At 35.2% G+C, this 25,129-nt stretch overlaps 2 protein-coding genes and 2 long non-coding RNA genes across 7 annotated transcripts; 2 read left to right on the top strand and 2 right to left on the bottom strand.

Annotated features, from left to right (window-relative positions):
- Positions 1-1,223: 1,223 nt before the first annotated feature.
- On the bottom strand, positions 1,224-5,161 carry LOC140833732 (BTB/POZ and MATH domain-containing protein 2-like). Its single transcript, XM_073198083.1, has 4 exons — positions 4,476-5,161; positions 3,479-3,827; positions 2,088-2,364; positions 1,224-1,669 (listed from the first exon to the last, which is right to left on the bottom strand). Exons 1-4 carry the CDS (start codon positions 4,892-4,894, stop codon positions 1,491-1,493), a joined length of 1,224 nt encoding a protein of 407 aa, XP_073054184.1. The 5' UTR covers positions 4,895-5,161; the 3' UTR covers positions 1,224-1,490.
- A 4,106-nt stretch (positions 5,162-9,267) lies between these two features.
- Positions 9,268-12,796, top strand: LOC140833734 (uncharacterized). The gene is made up of 2 exons (XR_012118550.1): positions 9,268-9,443; positions 12,110-12,796. It is a non-coding gene; the product is annotated as an uncharacterized lncRNA (long non-coding RNA).
- A 1,809-nt stretch (positions 12,797-14,605) lies between these two features.
- Positions 14,606-15,959, bottom strand: LOC140833295 (uncharacterized). The gene is made up of 2 exons (XR_012118400.1): positions 15,723-15,959; positions 14,606-15,302 (listed from the first exon to the last, which is right to left on the bottom strand). It is a non-coding gene; the product is annotated as an uncharacterized lncRNA (long non-coding RNA).
- Positions 15,960-18,771: 2,812 nt separating this feature from the next.
- LOC140833735 (E3 ubiquitin-protein ligase SP1) lies at positions 18,772-25,054 on the top strand. Of its 4 annotated transcripts, none has more exons than XM_073198087.1 (12): positions 18,772-19,158; positions 19,242-19,294; positions 19,663-19,787; positions 19,940-20,035; positions 20,222-20,359; positions 20,441-20,506; positions 21,108-21,220; positions 21,528-21,638; positions 21,755-21,798; positions 21,896-22,004; positions 22,278-22,414; positions 24,190-25,054. In XM_073198087.1, exons 1-11 carry the CDS (start codon positions 19,085-19,087, stop codon positions 22,378-22,380), a joined length of 1,032 nt encoding a protein of 343 aa, XP_073054188.1. In that variant the 5' UTR covers positions 18,772-19,084; the 3' UTR covers positions 22,381-22,414; positions 24,190-25,054. The 4 variants fall into 4 exon arrangements, with proteins under 4 accessions (XP_073054188.1, XP_073054187.1, XP_073054189.1 ...); XM_073198086.1 differs by lacking the exon at positions 24,190-25,054 and adding an exon at positions 23,059-23,238; XM_073198088.1 differs by lacking the exon at positions 24,190-25,054 and having other exon boundaries at positions 19,663-19,750; positions 19,944-20,035; positions 22,278-22,615.
- Positions 25,055-25,129: the final 75 nt, after the last annotated feature.

Genomic DNA, 25,129 nt, shown 5'->3' on the forward strand with positions numbered 1-25,129 from the left:
GTAAAAGAAGAAAAATCGACGTGGAAAACATTTTGGGAGGAACACTTGGAAGAAAATATTTTATGTGCTATGGAAAGAATAAGATATTTCGTGGTGTGAAATTCAATTGTTAGGGATGTGGATTGGCCAATTAGTCTTTCCTAGTTTCATTCTCAACCGACTTCGTCACTATTTCTATATTTTAGAAAAAAATATCTTGGAAGATTTTAAGTTGTTACTTCATCGGCAAACTACACTGAGACTTCCCTCAAGGAGTGGGGCTGAATATATTAAATAACGAGCCTGTCAATCCCAACTCAACCGGTAGGAGCGCCTGATTTGTACCAGTAACCGGTTTATGGATGAGTGCTCTTGGAGTAGTCGGTTTGGCCCTGAACAGCATGCTGTTTGAAGGTCAGTCCCGAGTTCCAAGAAAGTGGAGACTAATTGGCCCTCATCCGGGCGTTCCCGTGCATTCAAGGTTATCTGGCATTAGCGGAATAAGAGCAGTGGGACTTACCACTACAAGTAGGTGAGGAGCCAGGTGGTGTGCACCAGTCCCCAATGGAAGAATGAGTGAGAATTTGGTTGAGTATTGCAAGGTATTTTCTGTGCTTTGTGGGAATTTAATTGAGTACTGTAAGGTATTTTGGTCAAAACAAAATTTATCTCATTAATAAAATTTCTACCGTACATTAAATAATTAATCACACAATATTACGTATCATTCTTTATCAACAACATATCAATCAAACTATTAATCCATTTAATTATCTCATCCAACATATGGTGCTTAAGACTTTTTGGTATACATGATAACGTGAGATTGTGCGTTTGGTACTAATTGGAAAATAAACTCATCACACTTGTATTCACAATCCGTTTTTGAAACTTATCATTTTATTCCACAATTGTCATTTTATTCTAGCACAAAAAAGAAACTAAGATTCTCTTTCTTCTTCAATTAGAAAGATATTTTTGGTACAAGTCATAATAATTTTTAATTTATCACGTACACAAAAATCATAAAAATTATATCAAAAATAGTATTATTTTAATAGAACATATTATATTTCCTTATCTATCAATTTTTTATAATGGATAAATCATATCCAACCAATTGAGTCCTAATTTTTTTTTTTTGCTATGTATAAAGTAAGAACATGATAAATTAATTACATGTATTATTATCAGAGATTAGGGAATATACCCTTGGCTCAATTTCAATCAAACAAAAGCTCAAATGAAGTGGGATCCCATCCAATCAATTGGGTAATGGATAAATATCAAAGCATTGGTAATATATCGTACCCTCAAAATGAAGGGAACCAATAATTCACAAAATACAATTGACAACATAGTGCACAAGTTCCTGTTTGGTTGTTTGTAGGAATAAGACAACCCAGAAATATTACATTTACAACTGGACATCACAGCTGGAAAAATGTCAAGTGAAGATTCTATGCTACTCCCTCTCTCAGCTGTTAAAAATTACCAGTCACAAGAAGCTTCTACAGTCTCTGCTTCACGCGTCGACCATTCACATCACTTCCGTCGAGAATTACTTCCGTGCCCAGCTTTCCAGCTGCAACAGAATGCTCGTTAATCCTGGCAACATATTCTAATAGTTCCGACAGGACATGAGGGCAACTTTCTTTCAAGTAGTCAAAACCATTAGTCTGCATGACAGCTGCAGAACGAAACATCAACTTGTCAGAAACATAGCAGTTCGAGATAGACACAATTAGATCACTGAAAAATTAAGAAAGACTAAAAATAATTATATGGCAAATCTAAAGAAATAATATACATGTCAACAAACTTACAAGTGACTCAACCTTCCAAAAAATCCACCTTCATATGAATGATATGGCTAAAATGCAGGATGTACGAGGAATCGATCATAACTACTCTCAAGATGCATCAAGACTAGCATAATTATCATAGGAATAGCACCAACAGTCAAGTTCTGAAGCAGAAATCATGGTAGATTACAGCCAGGTAGCAAGTAGAACACAGCCATTTATAATAGATATACATCGGTTAGGATTCGTGGAATTCTAGTAAAATGAACTAAGATTTAGAACTACAGAGAACAAAACAATTACCTCTAAGATTTTCAGGCAATGCGACAAATTTTAGGCACGCAGATTTCAACTGGGAACAATGGTGCTGCTCTGCCAAAGCTAGAGTTGTAGCCACAGTATGAATAGCAACATCCGCACAGAGGTTAGACTCACAGAGCAACCTGAGCCTATCTAAGCCATACCTATCGGCCGCTGCTAGCAGATGCTGAGACATCAAGGTTGAGGCCCATTTTGAGTTCAAACCAGTAAGCTCTTCAAGGTCAGGTAGAACATCCAAGTACATAAAATGAAGTAGAGCCTGCAATAAACATAAATAGTGTAAATGAGGGACACGGTATAGAGATAATTACTTAGATGAACCAAAAAAGTAAATTCTTCACAGCGAACTTTTAAGAAAGACACTGGTATAAGATCACCTGGCAATCTGACATTATTTCAACAAAGTTAGCATTAATCGGATATTGAAAAAAAAAAGAGCCCAATGACGGCGCATAGATGTGGGACTTGTGCCATGTGATACATATTGGATATCTTCAGAGCATAGAGTAACCAGTTAAAAGGGATAAGATGCAAAAACTGATTGAAAACATTCAGTGAAATTGGGATGTAAAAGGCATAAGGTAGGATTGTGAAGAATGATCCAAATTGAAGCTCTAGAGATGACATAAAAACACAAGGAAACTGTCTTGATGTCAAAATCATGTGATAGACGAAGATGGTTGAAAACAAATCTCCAGAATTTTTTTAGTAGAAATACAGGTAAGAAGGTATGTACCAGCCATAAAATAAGAATATTATCAACAAATCATCCTCAACCAACCTTTACGATTGAAATTTCAGTTTATTTACCATAAGATCATTCTTTCTCAGCAACCCTGAGTTTTGATTTTTTCGACTCAGCCTTTTAAGAATCCTTCTTTCCAGTGAAATAATATACCAAAAGAATGGGAATCTCCTTGCTACCTTTCTTTCTTACTTGAAAGTTTTAAAATGGTATAAGACCGACTTCCTTGATTCGATGACTACTGTCTCAGAGAAAGCCCACACAAGGGTAAAATTTCATGATAATGAAAATGGGTAATCTCAAGTAAATTGTCCCCATTACAACAAAATTGAAATGATTCAGCTCAAGAACCCACTAAACTTGGCCCAGTTTTCAGTTAAAAAACAAAAAAATGCATCTTAAAATGTAGACAACAAGCTCGAGATCCAGGTGCAAATAACGTTTACAAGACCCCAAAAACATCTATTCCCAAAGCATAAGGTGGACTGAAACAATGATGCATGTCCTAAAATAGACAATATAGTTGTACCCCCACAAAACAACAATAACAGACAAGTAATAAAAAAATCAGTTAATGACGCAAAAAAATGTGATCGTTGTTTGGGAGGAAAATGGAGTAGCAGACGACCTTAAAGACAGGTGCTTCCATGTCCTCAATTTGTATGCGTTGCGTATTTTGATCCTTCATTGGGCCATATAATTGAGCTCTAAATACTGGCGAACGAGCAGCGAGTACCAGCTTGTGAGCAGCAAAGGTTTCTCCATCAATCTCAAAAATTACATCGGTTCCTTTTCCACTTTCCAGCAGCTGTCCGAAATGCTGACCGATGTCTGATGGTGGTAATGGTATAGTGTAGATCTTAGGTCCCTCTGTATGGGATTTGACAACCCCAACACAGCAATGAACTTGAAGGCAATCATCCTTCAGATAGTCTGATGCTTCCAGAAGTGTCCTTTTATAAAAACGCTTGTATCCCCTGCAACAAAAACACACTCCATGTAAAGATAGCCTGACCTTAGAGAGAAAATTACAAAATGCACCAGATGACACAAGCAGATAATAGATGTATTAGAAAACTGTTATCAGTTGGCAAAGAAATGAAGCATTTTCAAAGCATAATGAAGCTACGTCTGAGGTAGCCATGTCAAAAAAAATAGTGTAATGGTCTGCCCAAAACACTCCTAAGAATCATTTATAACCTCCGAGTCCAAGATATAATACACTTGGCAAGAAGTTATATGCTATCAGTACACCTCGACTACACGATGGATGCATCGTGCCATCATTCATTCAGCCAGCATACAATAGAAAAGTTGTATCGGCATGAAAGATACATTAACACAAACATCATCATCTCATGGTTTCATGGTACAGTACGCATTAAAAAAATGAAAGTCATCCAGAAAATAAAAAAGAATCCAGAGTAAGAAACTTCAAAAAGAATCAGACAACAAGGTTTACTGAATAACAAGCATTTTAGTCCAGATTGAACACTAACTTGATTTTCAATTCTTCTCTATGAAACAAAGATAATAATCAAGATAAATCAATCATCATAGGCTGAGTTAGGTAAATAATCCACAAAACCCTATCGAACAAACCCCATGAAGAAACGAAGACTCACCACATGCTGCCACGATACTTAAGCGTGTAGGGCCCACTCTCCAACGCCCTACCAAAATGGCTATGAACCTTGTGCATCTCCCTCCCACTCTGATCCAACAGCGTCAACTCAAAAAGCGCCCTCACATCCGCACCTTCGCTAGCAAGCGCAATAAAAAGGGAAACATACGTCGCGTTATCCTCCACGCTTTTCCCATCGGGGTAGAAATAGATCGCCCACGAGTACCCACAGACAATAAATGTATCCGATGCTATGTACTTCCCGATCCCGATCCCCTTGGACAAAGAATACCCCTTAATCTTGAAATTGTGTGAGCCGTTTATCGTCTCGGTAATCGACGTTGATGTCGTCACCGAAGGCTCCGTTTCCGGCGCCTTAGAAGATGATGGTTTCGCCGTCTCCTTGCAAACCCTTCCCATTACCACGACCACCACGAAACCAAAAACTTTCACCGGATATCTGAATTCACCTTATAATCACACTATTAACTATGTAACCGTTACAAAGAAATCAGAATTCAAGACAAAAGCCGGAAATGGAGAATTAAAGGGAAGCGCGGTCAGATCTGGAAGGATTTGGGTGGTAGTGGACTCAGTTCAACGGATTAGGGTTCTAATGGGTCGAGGAAAGGATTTCCTTCGGCCTTCAAATAAAATGACCAAAAGAGAAAGAGAGAGAGTGTGTGTGTATATATATATATATAAAGAGAAATGAAAAGAAAGAAAAAGGCGCCTGGTAGGTGGATGAGCAGCAAACGGATATTTATAGATGCCGTGTATCATGACCCACGCGCTCGTTTAATAAATGGGTCGGGATGGAGCACTTGTGTGTGTCTGAAAATTTTTGTTTTAATTCTTTAATTTGATGTGTTTTTTCCTTAATTCACACGTAATATGCAGAGCATCTATGTTATCTCGAGTTTAATGATTAATTGTATGTAATCATTATCATTGACTATTTCACTGGATAAGTTATAACTCCTTGGAAAGTTCGAAAGGGGATTCAGTGATCCATCTGTATGAATGAATTCATGTCCACATTAGTGAAATGTGACGTTAACATGATAGATGTCACTCTCGAACTCGAACGACCTTTATCATTATTTTACAACCTTATTTTACAAATTATTTGGTCTTCATCTCTAATGTATATGTGTGAGTATCGTGTTTGAGGATTTTATCCTTTATTGTGTGTATATTTCTTAAACGTATATCCACATTTGGGCTTACTCTCATTCTAGCTAATTTCTTTATGTAGGCTACTCATGCTTTGAATCCCCTTCCAAAGTTTGTAGTTGATCTTCAAGTTGTTGTATTTATAGCCTTCAACAAAGATATAAATGTTTGAAACAAGAATATAATCGTCTGGAAAATTTATGTACCATTGCTGATATTGAAACAGTCATATTCTCTTTGGTGGCTATTTGCTGAATTTGACCGCTGCTGAATTCTGACTGCTGTTAATTTTGTTATGCTGAATTCAAGTCTGTCGAATACAGAATGTTGAATTGGTCTGCTTATTTATATTGTGATGGATCCGTCTGCTGAATATGTGGTACTGAATTCCATGATGCTGAATCTGCGGTGTTGAATTATGTGTTGCTGAATTCGGTTGTTGTTGATTTCATCATGTGCAGAACCATAAATTTCATCGCGATTTATCATCATTTTAATCATTCTCTTTTGTGGATTGTTATTTGAATCATCGAGCTATGAGTTATTATTAAAATACTTTTGTTCGCTAGATTTTCATCATTGTTGATATCGGATTTTAGTTTTCGAAGTTTTTAAATTGAATAAGCAACTACACACTTGAATAAATATGTTAGAAATGTAGTAAGAAGTTTTTTTTTTTTTTGTAATGAAAATAAAGATTTTTAGCATTCCGAAAATTAACAAAATCTAACTTCTAAAACCACAATAATTGTGGATACTAAATTTGATCGTCCTTTATAATCTCATAAATAAATACAACGCCATAAACAAAGAAAACTAAAGAAAAACTACTAGAATTTGAGAGATAAACTCATAATATGATTTATGTTCACAATAATTTGTAAGAGTTTTAAAAAAAATAACATATAACAAAAGAACGTTGCTTGATTCTGAACGAAATGACTTAAACTACTGAAATTTGAAATAAAAACTATGAAAACACTTGATTAAAACTATAAAAATTCAGCAGGGATTTTGCTAGAATTTGTGAGATATATGTGTGTTTTGTTTTTTTCCTTTATAGTTGATTCTCTCTTTTTCTTCAAAACACTAGACGATTTTTCCGCTCTCCTCATGCCTCACGATCTTCCTATATTTCTTTCCACGGTCTTCTTTTGTTTAGGTGCTCTATGATCTATTCAAATCAATTTGAATCGATGGACTTCGATTAATCTAACAACTAATTTAAATTTGAGTAAGTCTTTCTGAGACGGTCTCACGAATCTTTATCTGTGAGACATGTCAACCCTATTGATATTCACAATAAAAAGTAATAATTCTTCATGAATGGTCAAAATAAGAGATTCGACCCACCGTGAGACCGTCTCACAAGAGTTTTTGTGTTTAAATTAATGGGAAGAGACAATTAAATTAAATTTTTTATCTGATCTGTTTCCTCCATTATTCTTACCGGGCTTGATTTGATTTTGGGCTTGTCTAATTTTAGGCTAAGTTAAAATATAGAACCAACACGCAATGAACATTTCAAAGAAAAACTACACCCACCATATTAAAAGAAAAACTACAACAATTAGACTAATTCACAAAACATGTGTATTAAACCTCCTTTAACTTGTCTTTACTCAACAAGGGACGAGGTGAAACAAATTGAGTAACTAGAAAAATCTAAATATTTTAGAACTTAATATGTTCTTAGTTTATATTTCTAAATGTTTATTAGTTTTGTTAATGATGGTTTATTCATGTTTGAGAATCATATGAATAAAATTTCTTATAAAATATCAAATGATTATTATTGAAGTAATTACAAGATTTGTTTATTCTAAACATTATTCAGTCTTCAATTTTGATTATTGTTTTTTTTTTAAATTTTTTTCCACATATTATTTTATCTTGAATTTTGATGATTGTTTTTTCCTCACTATGTTGTCATTACTAATTTCATATTTTTTTTTAGGATCAAACAATTATCTCTTTGCTAAAAATTATATATGGTGACAACAATGTAACTCTAAATCTCTTATACTCTAAATCGTACAACAATATATAAGCCGCATGTCAACTGGTCTCATAGCACGAGCAATTCCACATTCCCACAACCACCAAATGATTGCATTTTCTATAATTTGTGGAAATCAAATGAGTGCCTGTTAGGATCAAGCGCTATTAATAGGTCAAAATCTATAGTTGTTAGCCAAAACACTACTTTATTTCTTTATTCTTGTGGCAGCGCAGAATGAACATATTTGGGTGTTAATGGGTCGGGCTGTTAGGCCATGAGTTCGGGGAGGTGCGTGCCTATCTGCTGGTGTTGTTTCATATCTCTTAAAGATCATTCTTACCTTTTCTCTACCATCGGCCATGTCCCCAGCAGAGAGAGTATTACTCGTTAAGATTCGGAGTCACTCTTTTACGGCTCACCTATCCAACCAGATCAAGCGGCGCTGCGTCAGCAGCTTGACACATGAGAACTTCTCAAGAGGTCACTCATTCTAGTACCACTCTCACTCATTCACGCTTAATCCAACACCCCCCCCCCCCCCCCCCCCCCCAAATAAGTATAGAAAAATGCTTTTTAGGAGACTTGAACCTATGACCTCGCTCTGATATCAATTGGTAGGATCAAGAGCTTACCACTAGGCCAAAAGCTATAGGTGTTAGCCAAGACACTACTTTATTTTCTATACTTGTGGCAGCACATAGTACACTTACTTGGTGCTAATGGGTCGGGCTGTTAGGCTCATGAGTCCAGGGAGGTCCGTGTCTATCTTCTGGTACTGTTTCATATCGCTTAGAAATCAGTCTTACTCTTTCTCTACCGTCAGTCATGTCCCAAGCAGATACAGTATTACCCGTTAAGATCTGGTGTCACTCTTTTATGGCCCATTTAGCCAACCAGATCAAGCGGCGCAATGTCAGCGCTTGACGCACGAGAACTTCCCACTAGATCACATATCTCAGTACTACTTTCACTTATGCACGCTTAACCCAACAATGTCATTGACTTAGATATCAATTGTAATATTTAACATTTGTAGTTTAACCCAAAAAAAAATACATCAAATGATAATGATGCAATTCAAATATTTTAAACCGTACAATAATGAAAATATCACATGCCGATTTCTTTCTAGTAGGGATAATTATTATATCCAAATAATTTTAATAAATTTAAATTTATATTTGGTCATGATATTTTATTAAAAACATCTCACAATCCGAAGTGGATAAAATGCACAAAAAATTGCATTTAAAAATCACAAATTACAAAACTTCTAACTGAAAATTAATTGGTAATATTATTTTATTTTATCATTGAAATTAAGCATCGTCTGTTTATTTCATTTAGGCCCTGTTTGTCTCGGTGGATGAGAGAAGGATAAGATCACACATACTCTCTCATCCCTTGTTCCTTTGACTTATTTATAAATATAACATGTCCATGGGCCCGATATTAAATATTGAAATCTTAGTACAAGATATCACACCACACACTTGAGATGTGTTCTCACGGCTTGTACAATGTTCTTGATTTTCATTTAATTTCTCCATACTGCCCTCATTAATTGTACTTAGTTAAAAATAAACATATTAAAATAAGGAAAGAACCGTACATGAGTAAGGTCTTTCGGGAACGAGAAAGCTGCGGCAGAAGAAAGAATGGGGAAAAAAGAAGTATGAAAACTGTGAGCCAAGAAGAAGTTTCAATCGCTTTATGAGAACAGGGTTGACCGAGCTAGACGCTTTTGAAGAAGTCGTTGTCGAAATACACCATTTCTCTTCAAAAGTAGAGGTGAGCATCTAAAATTTTACAGAAAAAACCTACTGCCAAAGCTACGATTTGTTCTTGTTTTTTGTTTTTTTGTGATATATTTGTCTTGAATTCAAAGTCCATGCTCCCACTTGCTACCTTTTATTATTTTTCTGTATTTTTTTTCTTAATCTTCTCCATCATTAATCTCCAACCATTGGTGTTATTTCTTATGTTCCCCATCCTTAACCTCGACGGTCTGTTTAGATTTTCATTACTGCAGATGTGTACTTCGACTTCTTCAATATGTTACTGCATGATTACTCAGATTTGGACATTCATATGTATTATCTACAAAATTTATGACGTGACATACATCTATGTGTCGTAGGTGAAGAAGATGGATATACACAAGAGTTGCTAGTGTTGCAACAAATTCTAATAGCTTCCTTTGTGTTCCTGACCATTGTGTCGCGTTATTACGCCAAATTTTTAACTAAAAGAAAGCGTAGGCCACATAGAAGACGTGTAAGGCATGATGATCCTGAAAGAATAAATGCTCAAGTGAACCACTTACGTAGGATAATTGACATAGGAGATGTCCACTGTATTGTTAATTTGCGAATGACTCGTAATGCATTTGCACGTCTATGCTATCTCCTAACCCATGTAGGTGGCCTAGTGGAATCTAGGTATATACGAGTTGAGGAAAAGGTTGCCATGTTTTTGTCTATTTTAGCACATCACAAGAAAAATAGGGTAATTGGCCATGACTACCTACGTAGTGGGCATACTGTCAGCACTCATTTTCACCACGTGCTAAGATGTGTTTTGAAACTACACCCGTTACTTCTCGTGAAGCTAGATCCAGTGACCGAAGACTGCTCGAACGAAGCTTGGAAATTTTTTAAGGTAAAATGATATAAACATTTAGTAAACACTTGGTCCCTATAGGTCTTTTCCTCTGTTTTCAAACTACACCCACTGTTGTTATCTATTTGAATTGTCGTCGTGTATTTTCACAAACTTTGTAAGGTTGTCTTGGAGCATTGGACGGTACCTACGTCAATGTTCAAGTACCTAATAAAGACAAGCCAAGATACAAAACAAGGAAAGGAACAACAGATGTTAACGTATTGGCAGTGTGTGACCGTAACATGAATTTCATTTATGCACTAATAGGGTGGGAATGATCGGCGGCAGATGCTAGGGTTCTTAGAGATGCAATTCACCGAGAGGATGGTCTAAAAGTTCCGCGAGGTGTGAATTATTTTTCATTATAATACTCTATCATGTTAATTGGTGCTTAATACGAAAGGACCACAAATTATAGATTTTAAATTTGGTGTTACTTCTACATTATAACATGTGTGTAGCACACTCCAAATCTTTCCTAACTTTGGCAAAACTTTAGAGGATGCTACTATCTATGTGATAATGGTTATGCAAACGTCGATGGATTCTTAACACCTTACAGGAGAACAAGGTACCATATGGACGACTGAGCAGTTGGAGCTAGAGGTCTACAAAACTTCAAAGAGTATTTCAACTCAAAACATTGTCGTGCACGTAATGTATTTGAAAGAGCATTTGGTCTATTAATGAGACAGTGGGCAGTACTACGGAGTCCGACATTTTATCCTTTGCAAGTTCAAAACCATATCATATTGGCATGTATGCTGTTACATAATTTCATCCGTCTTGAAATGCCTGAAGACCCACTAGAAGGGGTTGATGAAGTAATTAATGTCACAACAGAAGCTGCTGAAGAGGAATTTATTGACAATATCGAGTCTTCCCCAACTTGGGATTTGTGGAGAGATAACCTTGCAATGTCGGTGTATAATAATTAAGTATCATACCAAATCTAGAACATAAACTTTACTGTATTGTAATACTTGTTGTGTTGCTTGCAAGCAAGACTTGTTCGTCGTTATCACAGTTGTGTTGTTGCACTCCTGATGACACGAGTGTTGGATATATCTTTGATGTGATTCATTATCTAAATTTACGCCATTATATTTTTCTCTTTATTATCATTGTGCAGATGGTTATTTTCTTGTTAATCTATGAATCAATGTGCTACTTTAATTCGTCATTATTTTCTTATTGGCAGGTACTACAGGAACACAAGTAAATATGGACATTGGAACATGTAGCAGTACAATGTGTAACAAGGTGAAGAAAACTGAAAAAAGTCGTCGGGTGTGGAGTGCTCGTGAGGAGGAAGTATTGATACAATCATTGAAAGAAGCAATTGCAACTGGATGGAAAAGTGAGAACGGTTTCAAGTGTGGCTACTTGAATTTTCTGGAGAAGGCAATAATGAAAATATTCCCAGGGACCGACTTACGAGGCTATCCACATATCAACTCGAAAATTCATGTATGGAAAAAAAATCATGGCACATTGGTTACCATGTTGAGTAGAAGTATAATGGGGTGGAATGATACACAAAAAATGATCGAGGCATCAGATGAAGCGTGGGACGCATTTGTGAAGGTGACGATTACTTGAACGTAAACAATTTGTTTACGTTTTTATTTTACATTACATATATTTTCTGTAAGATACTTTAATTATAAAACTGAATATCTTTTCTTTAAAATATAATCGACAGATTGATAGTAGTGTCAAAACATGGCGATTCAAGTCATGGCCACATTATACAGATTGATGTGAAATTTTTGGATTTGATCGTGCAACAGGGGAGAGAACATCAACTTTCGCAACTGCGGTTCAACAAGTTATAAACATCGAGGATGTCATAGGAGCTGACGTGAATATAGGATTCGAAGACATACCTCTGAACATGGAGGGTGGTGGTGAGTCTAATTCTGTTGCAAATACTAACTCCTTCGCAGCATCGGAGAAGCAAAAGGTAGCTAAAAAGAAACGAAAACAATCAACGCAAGGTGAAGAATTATTTGTTGATGCCATCAATAACTTTACTGCTATAACAAAGGAGGCAATAGCTGATCTTGGTAAGCGTCTTAGTCATGACTACGAGATCGCGATGCCTGTTTCAAAGGACGTACTGGAAGTGTTACAAAAGATTCCTGACTAAGCAAGGATGAAAAGCAAATTGCAGCAGAGATATTGATAGAGAAACCAAAGAAGTTAGCATTGTTCTTCAACCTTCACGACGATGAAAAATTATCGTTTGTGCGAAGGATTACTAAAACTGATTGATAGTGCTGTGTTCGTATTATCTTGTTGCCTTCTATGTTACCTTCCCCTTTTGTTCATGTGGTATTTAAATATTTGTATTTTTCTATGTTGAAATAACTGTGCTACGTCATGATATGTGACTTCCACTTTGTTGGCACATGTATATGGATTTATTTGGGGAAGAAATGTTATATGGTATTCCTGAAAGTGAATGTCTTGTTCATAGAATTTTCAGATTACTTGTTTCTAGTAATATATGTGCAGCTTTTAGATCAACAATATTTGATCTAAATTTTCATAAAAATATGATATACTCATAATTATATATTGATGTTGGGTTATGAAGAGAATTAATAGACGTAGAATATATACTAAAAAAATAATATTTTTCATGAGTCGGATCGAGATGAGTCGAGTCAGGGATCCATAATTACAATTTGTTGAACTAAATTTGTTGTATGAGTTTAAATAAACTCATTATAAACAATTATAAACTTTCATAATTTTTATTTATTAATATGAGATACATGTATCATCAAATATTTAATATGATATTAAACAAATTTTAGTGCTATATATGTTTTGATGACGATTCACCAGTATTTTGATTTCCCATTTGGTAACTTGTTTTTTATATGCACCAGACATGTTTGATAGCACAAGAATTCCTTCGTTGTGCATGGACAATCGAATTGTAAGTAAAGTTGTAGGCTTCCACGTACCGTTTTCGTACAATTGTGCTTCTCAATGTGGTTTCAAAGATTTTAAAAAAAACAGGAAGATGAATAAGCAAATGTGTGAGAAATGAGAAATCGAAGATTGCACTCACACGTACTAAAATAAAACGCATTAATAATTAATAATGCTTACGACACAATATAGCAAATACATTTGTACTTAACCATTAATAAGGTGTGTGCAAACCTTTACCACAAGCTTCACAACAAATACACAAAAAAGACCGCATCAAACTTACTTCAACTTTCAATCTACCATAACATATATACATTGTTGAGAAGCCAAAAAAGAAACAAAAAAGGTCATACACACCATGAGATTAAATATCCAACAAGACTCTCAGCCACTTTTTTTCATAGGTGAGCAACTAGACTGCGAGCTTTGGATATCAATTGTTTTGAAATCGCACTCCTTACCTACACCGCTCACCGTGCAATGCAAAGTCTTCATCCGACTACAACCACCAGTTTCAACATGTAGAAGCACATCATTCTTTCCTGTCAGCCCCTCCTTATCACATGAAGTTTTTTTCTCTGCACACGAAACAGCTACATCTTGGGCACAATTGGATTTTTTGCATTTAGGAGGGGATGGTGAAATCTCAACTTCGTCGTCTGAAGTGAGATAAACGTACCCGAAGTCTTCTTTCCAGTAACTTAATAGATATTTCCAACTACTTGTAACACTATCATCAGAAGCTTGTTTCTTTTTCTTACTCATTCTCACGTTGAAGTAGATGAGGAAGAATGATATTTGAATATAATATTAGGTCTCCTCTATGCACTTCATCTCATACGTTTGTAAGCTTTAAATAGAGAATATGTACTCACAACTAACTCATTAAAGGCAGTCAAAACACAAATGTCAAACTTGAGTTAAATTGATTTGAAACGTGGAGTAATAAGATTCTGCAAAATGAAATCTTTGGGTAGTTGGATAATTTAAATGCATGTAATAATTATCAAGTTAATTCATTTACATAAATGCTAGAATAACGCATTTTATTATGGAAAATAGGAATCATATGCCAGTTATAAAAATCATACGTACGAAAGTAGACACATTAATAAAACAAAATAGGAAGGATATATACATTCATTTCATGTGCTACATTAATAGTGACAAGTACATTACATCTGAAGAAGCATATACACTATCTTAAAAACAACTGGTACTTCGTGCTTAATATCACTGAAAAATATTAAAAAGGATGTCACAAAGGATCAGTACCTCGAAAAAAAAATGAGTATGCATCACTAACCCGCATTGAAATCAAGTGTCATGGTTGGTGGGTATAACCAAATGTATATATCTTGCATTAACTTGCTTCAAATAAAAAAACTGTTACAATCGCACCATACATTTTCCAAGCAAAAAAACTGTGACAACTCATGTCAGAAGCAAGATACGTCACATATAAACCCACGATTAACATCCCAGAAACAGTAGCAGCTTAAACGATCCAACCGCATAGTGCTCTAACATAGAAACACGTTTAGCAATGCATCTTACTTGGAAACAATTAAAACTAATATTGCTGAAAGGATGACACAAAGCAAAGAGGAAAAGCAACCAAAACAACAACATATTTGCTCTTCAGTTAATTTCGAGGCTGGTTGGACATGTTTGGGAAGGTTTGAGGGCGAGGTTGACATGTGTTCGATATTCGATGTCGATGACTCAGCTTGGTTTGACGACTCATTGAAGGGAGGCTGAGTGTGCACGTTTTTTCTATTACCAAAGTTGGTCGATGGCGCACCACTTGACACACTTCCGTTAAAAGTTGGCTCCAGATTAGGCATGCTATGGAGTCCATGGTATTCATCATACCAGATAAATTTGTTTGGATGCTTCAAAGATGCCGGACAGATGTAGTAATATTTCCTGGGACGTGTAGCAAATTCTCCCGCCTGCCTTAGAAGCATTATCCCATTCCCGCACTGACATTGGGGTGGATTTCTTAGGTCCATAGCAAACTGCATAGTAAATGTTCTAAATCAGACATAAAAAAAATGGCATTGAAGAATAGTGTAGTCAAATGATCTGTCAAATAAACAAAATAATCAAACTTGCTTTGTCTATAAACATGAATCCAACAAAAATATGTGAAGCATGAGATGTAAACAAAAATGAATTTTTCTCATTACACTCACTTTGATGACATTAAGCAATAAATAATTTCGACTAAAATAAACATGATTTTTAACATCGAAGATGCTATAAAACTATCATTGCTCGTAAACATCCGTCCGATTAACATATGCTAACAAGAAATTAACAATCTAACAACATAATTAACAATATCATCTAAATTATGTGATCCCTAAAACAAAGTTTGAAAAACAAAATTGAGTACACTGGGTAGCAATTTTTCACCAAAAAAAAAATGAAATGATCTGATGAAAAAATCACTTCGAATTAAAGAAGCTGAAAATGCTACAAGATTTCTAACAAAGACATCAGCTTAAAAACATGAACGACCAACAAAAATGATGCGAAAAATGAAACATAAATACGTATCTTAAGTTTGGACGCCACTGTTTTCTTCGACACAATTGTTGATTGTGCCGGCTGAGATGAGTTAATGGTTGAAGGGGAACGAGAAATAGAATGTGACGTGCAAGTCTGAACAAGGGATCTGAAAATGGAAATGTGCTTCACTGCAAACCAGTTCATTAAAGAAGAAAATGAGCTGTACACGTAGACTCGAAACATGTGCAAGGGCATTGTAGTACTTACGCGTGATTTTATTTTTTTGTTTTATTGATGTGTACTTGACAGCATATGTTAGCACACTTTAACAAACACTATATACTATATCACATGTAGTTTAATCATCCGTATCTTAAGTCTTACTATCACTAATATATCTTATCCCAAGGTTTACTCAATCACACATATCAAACGGTGTGTTAGTGTTAGTGATAACAAATTATACCTAATTTTTGTAATATTCAATCATCGTTTAATGTACTCAAAGGTGGTGGAACCAGAGCTTAAGTAGTCCAATCGCATTGTTAGCAAATGCATATTTCAAAATTGGATCAAAATTCAATCGGACCGGATTACTCTTGTACTACAACTTGATATTATCCAGTTCAACCGGACACTACATGTTTCAGTACTTTTTGATTAGAATCAGACTTCCCAGAGTCCAAAGATATCATACTTACTGCTTCTTAACTAATCATGCAAAAGAAACAAGACAATAACTCAATCAAAAATGTCTGTTAATGAGACATAAATGTGTTTCCGTCTTTTCTCTCATGAGGATCAATTTTAAAGAGCCATCAATCACTATTTTTGGCAAGACGCCGAATCAAGAAAAATTATGAATTGTGAGGGTTTTTTTTTTTTTTTTTTACATTTGAAGTGTCTGAACGACGAACAACTTATAGCTTTTAAGCTCTGGTTTTCTCAAGATTTTCGAGCACATTTATTTGAACAAATCTTCAACAGCTCATAAGCCTCTCGTTCAAGTTATTACATATCATCAAAGATCAAACTAGGGCTTCTTACAACTTTTCAAACCATTATAAGAGTTGCTAAAGATTCATTAATTAAAGTTGTATTGTCGTGAAAACAAGAGTTATGCAATACATAAGACATAAATTGAAGTGAGTTGTAAAAACCTTTGTAACCAAAGTTTTCTAGTGTATTCTTTCTTGAGTGGAAGAAAGAGAGACGTAGAAAAAGTTAAATTTCGAATTTCTATAACAAATCTTATGTGTTTTTTTATTTACTGTACTTATCTTTATCATGTTTATCTTGTTACAAACCCAATTTCTTGATTATATCATTATATAGATCTAGTCGGACCGTTTTCACATTTTTAATCTAATTTAAAATGATCCATTTGCATATGTCAGGTTGAGAAAAGAACTTTTATAGTTAACAATTGCTTAGTCCAATTTAATAAACATATAAAAACTTAAATATTTTCAAATTTTTTTTAAAGGATTTATTCATCACTTTAAACTCAACTCATTTACTATCATAAGCTAAGGTTTAAATTCAAGCTTGTGGCTTCATTTGATATTTTTTTAATTTTAAAAAATAAATTAATCCTAAATTTATTGAAAATGATGGGAAGTGTGCTTTTAAGTGGTGGTTATTGTATTGCCAACTAGTGAAAGGTATTTAAGTATGACACGCAACTCACGCGCCGCACGTTGGAATTGGTAGAAGGCGGCCACTGCCTTATCAAACACATTTAGGTTTGATCTGTCATAACCTGTTGTGCTTATAGCCGCCAAATTAATCACAACCTATCAAATTATTATATATTTCATCCATTTAATTATATAAATTGTAAATAAACAAATATGTGATTTGATAAATTTTTTTATTTTAAACAAAAAAATTATTTCACAATTTTTTTTCCATCCCCTATGATGAGATACAATATTGGCGTAGACTAATTTGAAAAGTTATCAAAGAAATTGAGATAGTTAATTAATTAATTATTGATCTTATCTTATTTTATCTGTACTATTTTAGTAAAGAGTGAGTCTCATTTGACTTAATCTGTTAGACGGGTCAACCCTATCAATATTTACAATAAAAAGTAATACTCTTAGCATAAAAAATAATACTTTTTCATGGACGACCCAAATAAAGATCCGTCTCACAAAATACGACCAATGAAACTGTCTCACACAAGTTTTTGTCATTCTTAAATGTGAGATCTTTAGATTAATCATCTTAAAGTACACCAAAATAACTAAAAATTTTCTCAAGTAACTTCATATTTTACGTATAAAAAAATCTAAACAAAACTTTTTTGTTAAATCGAACAACTCTTCTAAATTGAAAATAATTTTGTGTTAATTGTTTAGTATTATTTGATCAAATTAAAATAATAATAATCTATACTATTTTATTAAGTTTGAGACACTTAGAGTAACTAACTTTGTGTTATGGTCTGTTAAAATTTTAATGTAAGTTATATATAGTTCAGCAGATAGAGTCATTGTTTCTGGAAGTTTAAGTTGTAGGTTCAATTCTCATTAAGGTCATTTTTTTATTCTTTATTTTTTAATTTATTTTTCAAAATTACAGTATAGTCCTTCACTATTTCTTATAATTATATTTTGATCCTCGTTTAAATATATGAATTATAAAAAATATTATACAAGCGCGCAATACATGCATCGATGTACTATTAAATATAAGACAAAAACTTGTGTGAGACGGTCTCACGGGTCGTATTTGAGAGACAGATCTATTATTTGGGTCATCCATGAAAAGTATTATTTTTTATTGTGAATATCGGTAGGGTTGACTTATCTCACAGATTAAGATTCATGAGACGGTCTCATATGAGATTCACTCTACATATAATGTGTATGCATATTTTATTAGTATAAAAAACGTATCGGATATTATTTTATGAGAGAAGGATGACTGTATCGATCTTCAATAAGTGCGACTTATGAGACAGTAGAGCAACATAGCTTACAGTAAATAGCGCTTTTAGAAATGGACGGTTTGCTTCCTCCCCTCCCCTGCACATCACTCATGGGATCTAATTCGCGATCTATATAATTTTTGAAAATCTATCCTTTCGCCCTGTGATTTTCCTCCCGCAAAATCAACCAGTTCCCCCTTATCTCGAATCCATCGATTCTCCGTAGTTATTCACAACTAATTGCAGCACAATCACACTAATTTTGTGATTTGATTATTCGTTTCTGGTTTTTTACTGAAATTTGTATGGAGATTGTGATTGGATTGTGAAGAGCCAAGTCCTTTTCACTCCATTTTTATCGAAAATGGTTCCAGTTGGAGGAATCTCTTGCTGCTTGAGTGCAGCGGCGCTTTACCTTCTGGGCAGGAGCAGCGGAAGGTCAGATTAATTCTTTTACGACGTGTGCCAATTTGTTTTTGTGTATATAGAAAAGTGTTTGATTTGGTTTTCTTAATTCGTAGGGATGCTGATGTTTTGAAGTCAGTGACTCGAGTTGATCAATTGAAGGACTTGGGTTAGTGGGATATTTTCTTTGTATTGTTATATGGAGTGTATATAATGTAATTGTTTCCTTAGAAGCCATTTATCGTAATTTATGGATTATGCTTAGCGGTATTTGATTCATAGAGTTTAACCAAGTGCATAACCCTGTCGATTAATGCATTTTTACTATCTCATGTTAAAATTAAATTGTTTCTCAGTTTTGAAGATGCAGAGATGTGATAATCTACTCTTTTTTCTTGGTTTATGTACTTTTCTTGTTTGCCACATAATGTTTCTGACTGTTTTCGTTGGTTATTATGTTAATTCATATAAAGATATTGGAGTTCAAATGAGAACATGTTATTCCCCCATCAATAACTTTTTTTCTTTTACTTTCAGCTCAGATATTGGATGCTGCAAACAAAGTGTTGCCTTTGGTCGTGGCGGCATCAGGGAGGGTTGGTTCTGATACTCCGATTAATTGCGAGTACAGTGGTTTGCGGGGCGTAATTGTGGAGCAAACGGTATGTGGATATATTTCCATGAAAGCGCGAACTTCTTATATTTTTTACATAGTATTTCAAAGAATGTTTTTTTTAAACTGTTATTTCAGGCAGAACTTCATATATTGTTGGTACAGTATTTCAAGGAATCTTTTTTCTAACTGTGATTTCAGGCAGAACAACACTTCTTGAAACACAATGATGCAGGATCGTGGATACAAGATTCAGCTTTGATGCTTTCCATGTGCAAAGAAGTTCCCTGGTATCTGGTTAGTTTTGGGTTTTGCTTGTAAGTTCCATATTGACTGGATGCAGGCTCTTGAAAACACCCACTCCCGGAGGATTTGTGGGAAGGTTATGGAGATAAACGTTAAATGGAAACATGATTTTTTTTAAGCACCATTCTTTACCTTGTGATCAGTTTCCGTGTTTTAATAACTTTATTCCAATTACAGGATGATATGACAGCTCGTGTACACATTGTTGGGGCTCGTGGTGCCACAGGTTTGGTATTGACTGTTGGAAGTGATGTTTTTGAGGAATCCGGAAGGTCCTTGGTGCGTGGAACATTAGAATATCTTCAAGGTCTTAAGGTGTGGATGATGCTTGTAATTACTCGTGTATCCAGCATTATTATTCTGTTATTTAATGTTTTGGTGATTTTATTTGTTTAGATGCTCGGAGTCAAGAGAATTGAGCGTCTTCTCCCAACTGGTACGCCCTTGACAGTTGTTGGTGAGGTATGATGCCCCTCTAGGGTACCCTAGTTTTCCTTTTCAGTTTTACTTTAAAAAAATCATTTTGAAACTGTTATGTTACTCAGAGAAAGATTGTCATATTGGTAACTGGCCAATGTATAGATGGGGTTCGGGGTTGCCCAGTCGGATCCACATATGTCGGATAATCATCGTCTACCCAAACCTGACCTAAAATACAGGTTACCTGATTTTTCAGATATCCGAATTTTTTGGGTAAAGTCGGGTACAAGAAAATCTATATTTCCATCCTGTTATAGGAGCATTCCAAGATGGACACAATAATTTTCAATTCATCCAATCCAAATTTCAAGAAACATCTAATGCAAGAGCATCCCCAGACTCTACAAATTAGAATTTCGGGTTAGAGTGTCATATGAATGGGTATCGAATTTAATTTAGGATAGTATAATAATCCTCAAAAACAAATCCGATTGTAACCTTTGGGAGAATTTTTTTTTAATCAGGTAGTCTGTACCCCATTTTAGACGTTCACCCTTAACTGTGGCAGAATATATTTATGCTTTATAAGAAAAAGAGAAATTGTTTGCATGTCTACAAATATTTGATGTCCTCTCTTTCTCAGGCTGTTAAGGATGACATTGGAGCGATTCGGATTCAGCGACCCCATAAAGGACCGTTTTATGTGTCTGATAAACCAATTGAACAGCTCATTGCAAATCTTGGGAAGTGGTCAAGGTGTAGTTGTCTCTCTATTTTTCTTTCCACACACAACTTTTTAGAAATTACCAGTGTTCAGTTCTACTGCAATTCGTGTTCAAAGGATCAATACTTTTTTACAAATGACTTCCTTTAATTTTCTTGACGGTTTTTGGTGTTCAACTCTAAAAGTATTACATACACTATGTTAATGTTATTCAAATACTTCCAAATAGTGTAACTACATTTTTATTCAATCTTCGAACTGGCCAGCAATGCCTGTTGAACGCTAGTTTGCAATGGGGAATCACAATTTACATCATGAGATTCATATTTTTTCCTTCAGGTGGTACAAATGTGCGTCGCTGGGGTTAACTGTGTTTGGGGTTTATCTCATTGCTAAGCACGCTTTCCAATATTTCATGGAGAGAAGACGGCACTGGGAAATGCGAAAGAGGTTGTGGTCCTTTTCAACTTCATTGCACAGTGGAACAATATTTGCTTCAATGGGGTTCTTCCTATTGTATAGTCTTCTAAATTTGTGGTTTGATCAGTAAAAATATTTATATTCAGGGTTCTTGCGGCAGCAGCAAAAAGAGCCGGGAAAGAGGAAGAAGGTAGCCTTTAACATACATTTTTTTCATCACACCTTCTTTGGTTTGCTTGGGCCATATTTAAGAAAATTATTCTTGTTTGCTTCTTTACAAATTACAGGTTTGAATGGTAAAGTTGAGAACGTATCCGACACTACCAAGAAAGACAAAATGATGCCAGATTTGTGTGTAATATGCTTAGAGCAGGAGTATAATGCAGTTTTCATACCGTAAGTGCTTTCTGAAAGTTTGAATTTGCTAAAAATTTCTGTTGAAGCGTATACAACCTGTCAAACACCAACTCGTTTAAAGGACAACTTGCTACTTTATGCCATAAACTTGATTTCAGCATATAGAATTCAGCAATATCGGGCAGAACGAAATTGGAATACTGGTACTGGAGAAGAGAAAATGCCTTCAGAGCCAAATTTCGCATATATTTTTCTAGATGCTGTTATGTAGACATCAAAACTGACATGGTTGGCACGGGTCTCTGTTTTCAGGTGTGGGCACATGTGCTGTTGTATGGCATGCTCTTCACATTTAACAAACTGTCCTCTATGTCGAAGAAGAAATGACCAGGTTGTGAGGACCTTCCGGCATTGACTTCGACCTTTCATACTTGGTTTCATCACAACAGGTATTGCTGCACAGTAAAAATGTTGCTCCAGAAAAATTGTAACGATTCGTCTTCAGATGGTCGATCATTTATCTGATCTGTTTTTACTTTGAAATAACGATAGCCTTTTCAATCTTCCCCTGCAATCTTGAATAGTTGACTTGTTTGTAATTTGGATAAATTTATGAGATGCAATCCTCACATCCGGCAAGTTTTCGATTATCATGTCCAATGCAGTTGGAGAACTATGGAGGAGCTAACACCCACCCATGTGACCCATATCAACCGATTATAAACTGAAACAGTTTACGTGTTGAAAACGCGATATATCTCACGGTGTAAGAAAAAAGAAGCTAAAAGAGGCAACCAGTTCAAAATTGCTGAAGTTTTTGTTCCTAACAAATGATTTGAAACAAAGACACTGCCGTGTTTCTCTCAATTAAAAAAACTACTAATTTTTTTTTCCTGCTAATTTTCTGAAAAAACGTATGTTTTACATTCAAAATAAAATCAATTTTGCCTCTCGACTAAATTCGGGTGTATCTGTAACAAACTATATGTCCTTGTTTTAATTCTCAAGAAACTTTCGTCTATGGTTCTTGGCATACGCGTCGTCGTCGAGAAACAAGTATGTATTTTTCTCATTTTCCCTATGATAAGTGTAGGTGTTGGCTGCTAAACATTCAGTCAGAGGCAGAAGTTTCAAAGAAGTGGTTGAGTTTCAAGGTGCATCATTGGAGTGTGATCGGGTCCAAAAGGAAGTTAGATTTCGGGAATGAGATGTTTAATGCATGCTTTCCTTTAGACGTCGACCACAATTTTCTTGTGACATACCAAACTCATAGTACTGACAAGTTGTTGGTTTTAATATTAGACAGATGATTGATGTTTGCAGTCCAGACAATTTTTAAAAACAATTTAAACGGACAGAAAATAAATGCGGTTATAAAACAAATCGAACCTTTGTTTTTTTTTTTTTAAAATAAAGATTGGAGTGTGAATGGGAAACAGATACTGTAATAGAAGATGCTTTGTTTGTGATGCACAGACGAAGGAATGAAGCATGTTTCGAGAAAAGGGGCAAACCAAATTCCCTTTTGTCACGGTTTTGATGTAATTATTTCACGTCATGATGATTTTTTATTCTTTCTGGGTGTCACATACTTTTGACTATCTTAGGGGATTGACCAATGAGAGCACGAAAGCAACATCCTATATACAAAGATGCAATTTACCAGAATTTATAAACGTATCATGGTATTGTATTGTATTATATTTTGGAATAATTGTTGTTGCACATGAAAATACATCAAATAGATTAATTATATACTAGATCATCAAAACTTTGCACACGTCTTGGATAAATTCCGAGTTATTTTTAGAAATTGCTACTCACTGAAAATTTAGGGTCTGATTCCAGAAAGCGACTCTAGTTCAAACGTGGGTTTCGAATTTTTCATGAGTCTGAAATCAAGAAGAAGACCGTTAGAAGGGGGCCGGGAAGGTGTCTTGGCGTAGCCTCCTCCGACGCTCAGGTCAGAGACTGAAGAAATAAAAGGGGAACAGCTAAGGATGCTGCTGAAAAACTATATATAGTGAATGAATCGAATTAGACATCCAACCTAGTATTTATAAGAGCATACCTAGGTCCATGATGAACCTTTCACCTTGACTGAGATAGACCAAGGGTCCCAAATCTGATTATGAGTATCAGAAACGTATTTTTATTTATGAATGAGAATTATAAAATCGTATGATACATATAATATGATATATAATATTCTGTATACTTTTAGGTTAGCTCCATATCGAAGAATGGAATCATATGTACAGGGAGAGCCTTTTGCTGATAAAGAGTGCTCGACAGATAATGCTTCATTTGGCGAGAAAATACCATCAAACTCAAACCTTATCCTTTTCTGTTTTTTCACTTGCAACATCAAGAGAATGCGGAAAACGGATACCAATCCCCAGGCTCCTACCATCTGTCGGAGACTAATCAACTTCATGTTGAGTATGTCACTTCGTCCAGCCCCTTCTCGCCCCATTCTGGTTGAAAATGGTTCCTCTGTGCACGAAGAGAGTTCGTTCAAGTCTATCAATAAGACGTCGAGTTCTGATATTGTGGTTGAATTCAGGCATACAGATTTAGAAGTCAACAAGGCTTCAGTCCATGCTTCTAAGAAAGGTGACCCAATTTTGGGTAACGAAAGATCCATAATACGCAAGATACCGGAGCAAAAAGAAGACGGGTTCAGTCAGGCACCTCAGAAAAAAGATGGTTTTCAAATACAGCAGAAAACAGGCAGAAAATATCAAGAAAAAGAGTTTCAAGATCTTGAAATCCTGGACGGGGCTTATTCTCAATTCAACGGTTCGGAAACAAGCATCTCAGTGCAAGAAAGTGTCGGTCTTTCAGCCGGTCAAGCCATGAAACAGAAACAGCTGAGGCCGTTGATGCCTCTGTTTAGAGTGGATTCCAAGATAAACGAGAAGGCTCACGAATTCATCGAAACTAGGAGGGAAGCTATGAGGAAGAGTTACCACCTTGACAACAATGAGTCTTGAGTCGGGTTGTTATATGCCATTGGTCATAGGTAAATATTGTGAAATTTTCTACAATTTCTTGACATTTATGCAAACGCACCCGCGTGGTCTCTCATTCTGGAAAGTTTACTTCCTATGTTTGATATATGTGGCTTCTTTTATGCTAATAATAGTACACATTGGCATTGT

This window comes from Primulina eburnea, chromosome 6 (genome assembly GCF_022965805.1).
Source record: "Primulina eburnea isolate SZY01 chromosome 6, ASM2296580v1, whole genome shotgun sequence".
NCBI lineage: Eukaryota > Viridiplantae > Streptophyta > Magnoliopsida > Lamiales > Gesneriaceae > Primulina > Primulina eburnea.

Bases quoted from the DNA above. Each gene is read 5' to 3' on its own strand.
- LOC140833732 (XM_073198083.1), bottom strand. From the start codon at position 4,894: ATGGGAAGGGTTTGCAAGGAGACGGCGAAACCATCATCTTCTAAGGCG. The intron at 3,828-4,475 runs GTGAGTCTTCGT...TTTTTGTTGCAG, and splicing joins AAGTATCGTGGCAGCATGTG to GGGATACAAGCGTTTTTATA. The intron at 2,365-3,478 runs GTCGTCTGCTAC...TGTTTATTGCAG, and splicing joins TGGAAGCACCTGTCTTTAAG to GCTCTACTTCATTTTATGTA.
- LOC140833735 (XM_073198087.1), top strand. From the start codon at position 19,085: ATGGTTCCAGTTGGAGGAATCTCTTGCTGCTTGAGTGCAGCGGCGCTT. The intron at 20,507-21,107 runs GTATGATGCCCC...TCTCTTTCTCAG, and splicing joins CCTTGACAGTTGTTGGTGAG to GCTGTTAAGGATGACATTGG. The intron at 22,005-22,277 runs GTAAGTGCTTTC...CTCTGTTTTCAG, and splicing joins TATAATGCAGTTTTCATACC to GTGTGGGCACATGTGCTGTT.